Here is a 7208-nt window from a genome sequence, read left to right as displayed (position 1 = left end):
GGTTGGGCTTCGCCCTTTAGCGGCTCAGGAGGGTCTCTGCTGAAATCGAGGCCGGTTTGCTGCCTTGAGCAGGTCTAGGTAAGGTGGAGGTGGCAGAGCTGTTGCCTGCAGAGCTGAAGCTGGTTTGATTCTGTGCCCCCAGCGTGGTGGCAGAACCCCCTGGGGTCCAAGCAGAGCCTTCCACGAGAACATCCCTTGTTGGAGAGCCCACACGGTCACTGGTGGCCGTGTGGGCTCTCTGCGTGGAGCCAGCTGGGCCTGCAATATTAAAAAAAAATGCTTAAAATCTTGACCTAAGCAGCAAGGTGTTTCAATTTTTCATGAGCTGATCCAGCCACCCCTCGGTGTTTCTTTTCTCCTGCTAAGACTGAGCCCCAGCTCCAAGCTGCCTCCCATTGTGCTGGCTGTGGAAGAAGCCCAGAACAAAAAGGCAGCCCCTGCTTCAAGCCTCCCGCACGCCCAGGCAGAGGAACAGCTCCTGGGGACAGGCTGATGTGTTAAAAGCTGCCCGAGCTGCAGTCCTTCTCCCCTTTCCTCTCAATGTCACCTTGGTGCTCGCTTTGCCTTCTGCAAAGGTGTTCCAGCAACGTTGTGATTCCTGGGCTCCTGCCTGGCTGCGTGGGGAGGCTGAGCCGGGTTCAAAGCCTGCTTGGGGTCCTGAGCCTGCCTGGAGTTCGGACTTGCAAACACGCCTTTTGATACCATGACAATCTTAAATTCAAGGTCATGGAAAATCTGAAAACGTCAATTTCTTTTTGGAAGGAAAAGACCCATTCTGGTTTCCAGCGGCTGCGCCGGGTTGAGCCACGTTTGGGAGTCGCCGTGCCCTTTTCCAGAAAGAGAGGCAGCTGTGCTTTAGTGCTGGATAAAAACCCAATTCCTTTTCATAGCTCTCTTGCCGTGTTTACGTGTGAGAGGGGCTTTGGGCTCGTTTGGGATGCAAGGCACTCTGCAAATGCAAAGATGTAATTATCCCATTTTTCTCTTCCTACTCCCTGCCTTCTCCCTCTGCACTTCTGGCTCATCTCCTCCGCCCTTTCCCGAGCGTAGTGCTGATGGCAGCGTTTATCTGCATTTGTCCTCTGTCCCTGACATCCAGTTATTGATTGGCATGATTAAAAAGAACTGATAATCACTTCACATTAATCCCATAAATGACTTAAGACACCCAAATATTTGCATAATGCATCTTAAAGGTGGCAGCTAAAAGAGGATAAGACCCAAAACTGCTTGGCGCAGGAGAAACGGGCTTCCCACTCACCTGTGGGCTTGCTTAAGTAATTAGCCTTCTGCTTGCATAAGGAGGAATCTGAACTGGTTTAGCGGAGGAAGATGCAGTGGGTGCTCAAAGGCTTTGGGATTTGAGCATCCAGCCCCGGTGCTGGGGCCGCGGGGGGAGCAGCGGGGAGCGGGGCAGCGGCTGCTGCAACGGGAGCCCGGTCGTGTCTGCTGCCTCTCGTGAAAATCTGGAGCCAGACGCCCGCTGAAAGTACCTCTGTCTAAAGACTTTCTGTCATAAACTTATCTGATTAGCGGGGAGCTAGACGACAGATTAGCCCCTGCTTCTGCACCGGGGCTGGGCTCCCCGGAGCATCTGAGCAGATCCGGGGCTGGTGCCCGGAGCCGCTGGCAGGTGGGGAGGAGGTGAGGGGGGAGAGGAGGGGGATATATTTAAGGGAAGAGGATCGCGGGGTGGCTCTGCAGATAATGCACCCTCCGTGCTGTCCCACGGGTCCCAGGTGAGGACACTTTTTCTGCGGCAGGGAGCTGGTGGCCATGTGCTGCCTGTGGCAGCGGCACCGAGCGGGCGCGCTCCTCGTGTGAGTAGGGGCTGGGAGGGCAGCGGGCATGGGGACACAGCTCTGCTGCTGTCCCACGGGGTTTTGTAAGTGTCTTTTCTTCCTCTGCCCCTCGCCTTCATTTTAGGAAGGGGGGAGGAAGGAAAAGAGCCACGTCTAGCTCGGAGCAAGCACCTCGTGCTGGAAGGATGGGTGCTTTAACGTAGACACAACCCAAAAAGGAGGGAGATGATCCAGCGTTTCCATTTAGTATCACGTATAGGGTTGGTTGCTTTTTTTTTGCTTGTTCTTCCTCTTCAGTGTTTGTGCATCGTTTATTGAGAAATATTTTGCAAGAGCTTTGCAAGCCAAAGCATTTGCCAGCTGAACTGCAGTATCTGCTACAGCGACTGTCTTTTTGCGCTTGTGCTCTCCCTCTCCATAGAAGGAGAAAAGCAAAAAGACTGAAGTAGCCTACTCGACAGCAGCCTGAGAGCAGGCACAGTAATGCTGAACCACTCTGTGTGCTCTCAGCCCAGAAAGAAGGGAGAATTATTTCAGGAGTGAAGAGTTGAAAATTAGTTTTGTAAATAAATCTGAGCCGTGGGCTCGGAGTGATGCAGATGGCCAGGTTCACGGTGGGTTTCTCTCCAAGAAGAAAAACAATTATTCAAGTAAATAAAGTAGGCTTGTGTTCCAGCAGTGATGGAATGGAAAAACTTACTTTTTTGAGAATAGAGGGGTGGCAGCTGATAGAAGACTATCAGTTATTTCAGTTCAAGTTTCCTATTAATTCGGGAACAGATCTGCCAATTCGTGCGCTTTCAGTTTTTCCATCTGAGATGTAAGTTCTGGCCCACGCAAGTTATATCTGGCAGCACTGAAATCAGGAGCTCTGGCAGCTGCCGAGCACTTTATGGGAAATGAGAGGGCTGCTTGGGAAGTGCTTCGTGCTCGCTCTCCGCTCCCCAAAAGTAGAGGAGGTTACCTTGGAGCCTGGCGGCTGGGGGGGGAGAACCTTTCCTGCAAGGCGGCGATGTCGGGGGCAAACAAAAGCAGCTTGCGCACGCGTACGCACATGCACACAGAAATCAATTACGTGGTGGCAAATAGGATTTCCTTAACTTGGTGCTTTTCTGCTCTGTTGCAGCCGTGATAACGACCTCTCCACTATCATCTCCAACCTGCATCAGAGCCGTCAGCTCGTTATGCCAGAGACCCAGAGCCGCTGTGAATTCAAGAGGAACAGCATCGACGTTGGCTTGGGAGCAGCAGGTAAGGGGCTGGAGCAGGTCCTGCTGGCTGGGGCTCGGCGACTTCCCTCCCTTCTCTTTCACCCCTCCCTTTGTGCATTTTTTCAATTTCTTTTTTTTCTTTTTTCTTTTTTTTTTTTTTTTTTTCCCCGTGGCTCTTCGTGTTACACTTCAGAGTGAGCTACGTGAAGTCTCTTAATATTCTGGCCGGAGATTAACATGGGAAGGATTTCTTGATGTTAAAGTGGTGCGGTCTTTTGAGATCTCAGCCCTGCTTTATTCTCAAATCTAGTGGTCTGTGTTAAACTACTGGCAAAGGAGCTTGCGCCAGCAAAGAAGTGAAATGTCCCCAGGGTTAGTGTCAAGTGAAGCAGAAAGGCCTTGCAGAGAGCACGGTTTGATTTGTAATTTCATTAATCAGAGGTTCCCCATGCTGCCTCTGTGCCTGCCAACTCCTTTGTGAGTGTGTGTTTGTTTGGTTTTGGACTGCTACCTGGCTTTTTTCTTTCTCTTTTTTCTTTTTTCTTTTTTTTTTTTTTTTTTTTTTGTTTTTGGAAGTTGAACTTCTTTGACGTGGTGAAAGCAGAAGTGCTGTGCCCGTCTGGATGTCAGGAAGGGGATGCTTTGGTGCTGGACGCGCATCAGCCAACAAGTGAGGCGCTGGTAACAAAGCAGAGCTCTGCTTGCTGCTTGCAGAGCCTACGGTTTGCTTTGGAGAATAATTAAAAGTTGAGGAAAAAAGTGGGAGTAATGCTGGCTTCTCTATTCTCTGTAGGGAAAGCAGCAATCTCTCTGCTTCCAAATCAGACCCGGCTCTCTCTGTGCATCTTAATGTTAGGCCTTCCCTGAAAATCTCTGTGTGGTTTGGTCCATACTTGCCTCTAAGTCATTCTGTTGACCCTGTAACGTAACCAAGGATCCGAAGGGAAGAGCGCCACGTCTAACGCACTTTGGGAAGGTCTCTGGAGGCACCTGGTTCGCCTTTTGCTGAGGCTTGGCCCCTTTCCTCCTGCCTGCAGTGGCACCTGGGCTGCTGCAACCGCTTCTGCAGGGAGCACTGAGTCCCACGTGTGTGTAGGGCTGAACTGGGGGATTTGGGCTGGCTGTAGGGCAGCCACGAGCAGCTCCCCCTCCTCGCTTGCACAGCTGAATCTCCCTTTTCTCTTCGTTACACAGCTCCAAAAGGCACGCTGGCCAGAGAGATAAGTTGTTCCGTACGGCGTTACTCATGTCTGGATGTCTCAGCTGACCTCGCGTGTTAAAATGGGTTTTAATAATGTTTGCTGCCTGGGGAGGCTGCTGGGCTTTATCAGCGCTGCTGAAATTCTCCGAGATCCTTAACGTTCCAGAAATGCAAAGTGCACTTTTCATTCCCGTCAGTGTGAAACAGGAGCAAAGATTAGATGGTGAGGTCCTCGTTTGTACTTGCTGGAATTCGTGCTCGAGGTTCTCCGGTTAGTTTCCTACCCGAAAGAAACGGTGAGAAATATGAAACACAGGCACCACGCAGGGGCTGTAGCAGTGGGGCCGGCGGCGCTTGGCTCTGATCCCAAGGAAAGGCTGAGCGATGAAAAAGCAGAGGGCTCGTTCACACGAGAGGCCACCAAGCAAGTGACAGAGCCTTTCAGGACGTGATAGATCTGGTGTGTCTAAAGAGAGCCGACCAGCAAAAGAGCAGCTGGGGGCATGGTGGGGCTGTTGGCTATCCGAAGGGAGAGGGGCTTTGTCACATCTCCGCGGGGATGGTTCAGCTCTTGCTTTGTCCCTGCTGCCTGGCAGTGGCTCGTTCCCCATGCCTATTTGATGCAAGGGAGGCTCGTTTGCCAAAACCTCCCCAGAACCTGCCAGCTCTGGGTCTAGGTGTGCTGCTCTGGTACCTGCACCACCACCACTGGAAGCCAAGGGACCAGAAACAAAACGGTGCTGGGGGTTTGTAGCTGCCGCCGATTACTGGATTTGTGCCTCGGTGCTGTTTGTTTGCACTGGCGTGAGTGGGAGGGGAGAACGCTAGAACTAATTGCTGCGTGTATAATTTTAAGAGACTTAATGTTGGGTTAGTCTCAAAGACTGGCTGGTGTTTAAACCTCTTAGTAAGGGGAAAAGAAACGTGCCCGGGGCTGCCTGCCGTTTGCACTGCCTGCCTCTGAGGACAGGCACTGAGAATCTCACCCCCAGAGCAGCATTTGGAGATGGACGGCGCTGAAGAAACGATGCTAACACATCTGAAAAAACTCCTGCATCACTGGTGACTGTAAGCTGCGCTGCTCTAGAAGTAAGTCGGAATAGGATGCTCGAGTGTTTGCTGGGTTATGCTAACGTTTATGGTCCCAGCCAGAAGGGGCAAAGCTCTCTGGAGGCTGAGCTGCAGCTCGGACCGAGGGTTGTGCACGCTCAGGATGAGGGGTGAGTGTCTGTGGCTTTTTTGGCTATGGCTATGAGCAGGGGAGTGAGAAACGGGGATAGCACGGCTGCGAGAGATTTGTTTATTGCAGGGCCCCCGGGGCTAGGAGGGCTGAAGTTGGCAGGGTTGGTTGGTTTATGATTAATTCAGCGAGAGTCGCTTGATTTATAGTTAAGGCTAAGAGCAGAGGCAGTGCGATAGTTTTGAATGTGGACTGGAAAATTGGAATAGTTACTGGATCTTGAACGGTCTTTGAAATGATGGAAGGGGCTGGAACTGCTGGAAATGGATGGTTTGTAGGGCTCGGGTGAGGTCTGGGGGGCAGGTGAGTCTGGAGTCAGGGTTCAAGCCAGAGCTGGGCTGATGGTTGGGTCGAAAGGGACTGAGGAGAACATTGCTGGAGCATAAAAGGCCCGTGGTTGGAAGAGTAGGACTGATATTAATGTCCTCGGAAGGTCTATGAATAATTCTTAAGTGAAACCAGGCCGCTGTGTATCAATGGTGATGGTTAAATTTGGGAACAGAGACTGAACAGCTCAGTTTGGGAAAGCAGAAGCAGAACTTCCAAAATAAATGGTCCTGAAGGACTCGGATAGGGTTTGGCCCTGGCCAGGAGAGGGGCTGATAACCCCTCGTGGTGGGCGCCGGCTGCTTGGAACAAGGAGCCCGGAGGAGGTGAAGTCTTAGGCTTGGGACAGCTGGGACAAAAGAAGTCACTGCATTTTGGGTGATGAGAGACCCAAAGAGCTACGATGACTGTGGAGTCAGCACAGACGCACGGCTGAGCTCCCCGGTGCATCACTTCGGTGTGATTGAGGTGAGTGTGGTGACGGTCACAAGCTGGCAAGGTTAGCACCTACCAAATCTGAGAGCTACGGTGCTTTGAAAATACATGGCCCATCAGAAATGAGAAGACCATTACTGCTAGTCTAGAGAGATAACGGGAAAGGAGGGTAGTTGTGCTTCCAGGGAGGGGATTTTTTTTGGACAAGATGCGTAACGCCTTCCACCAGCCTTAGAGTACGTTGTAGGTGCATGGGTCAACCCAGGCATGGAGAGGGAAATCTGCCCAAGGTGGTAAAGCCAACAGCAGAGCTCTGTTCCCTGGTTTGTCCTCCCTGGCTTCTTTGCTAGACCTCTCTGTTGTTGTTCCTGTGACAACAGGACAATGTGGATTAAAGCGTGCTCCTAGGGATTCCCCAGGTGAGAGATTTTGGGTTCAGGGTGGTGTTCCCCCTTGCTGGGGTGTGTGCTGGAGGAAGAGCTCCGGATAGAAATAGCTGGCAGCCTCACTCATGTTCAAAGCATCTTGACACCGGGCCTTCAAAGGAAATAAAGAACACCAAGAGCACAAACCTACAAAAAACAAACAAAAAACCCAAACCACATGAATCTGCTCCAGCCAGTGCTTCTCTGGCACCAGGAGGGGTGAGCGAGGCTTTTGCAAGGACAGCAGAAGTAGGTGGCCGAGAGGCGTGTCCCGATAAAATCTAATTGCCCTATCGATCGGCTCCGGAGCCGCGCTCGGCTGCGGTAATGATTGAGATATTCTTAGGGGTTTGATGCATGGGAGCCGTATCTCAGCGCCCGGGGCCCACCAGGGACCTGGGGGTGTTGCAGCGATCTCTTAATCACGGAGCAAACCCGCGCGCGTTGGGCCCGCTCTGCGGCACTGCAGATTTATTACAATTATTATCACCGATGCACTCGGATTTCCTTGGGTCCCAGGGGGTGCCGGGTTTCGGGGAAGAGCTGCCCTGCTCGTAACTCTGAATT

General features: G+C 51.9%; 1 protein-coding gene across 3 annotated transcripts in view; it reads left to right on the top strand.

Moving 5' to 3' along the window:
- Positions 1 to 7208, top strand: part of SAMD11 (sterile alpha motif domain containing 11) — a 128034-nt gene that overhangs the window by 83683 nt on the left and 37143 nt on the right. For all 3 annotated transcript variants that reach the window (XM_084495024.1, XM_084495022.1, XM_084495023.1), the window contains one exon: positions 2929 to 3053. In XM_084495024.1, the coding sequence (XP_084351150.1) occupies positions 2929 to 3053 (125 nt within the window). The remainder of the gene's footprint in view (positions 1 to 2928; positions 3054 to 7208) is intronic.

The sequence above is a fragment of the Aythya ferina genome (genome assembly GCF_964211825.1).
Source record: "Aythya ferina genome assembly, chromosome: 21".
NCBI classification, from domain to species: Eukaryota; Metazoa; Chordata; class Aves; order Anseriformes; family Anatidae; genus Aythya; species Aythya ferina.
Note: the sequence above shows the minus strand (reverse complement) of the source record. Positions and strands in the feature narration are given on the sequence as shown.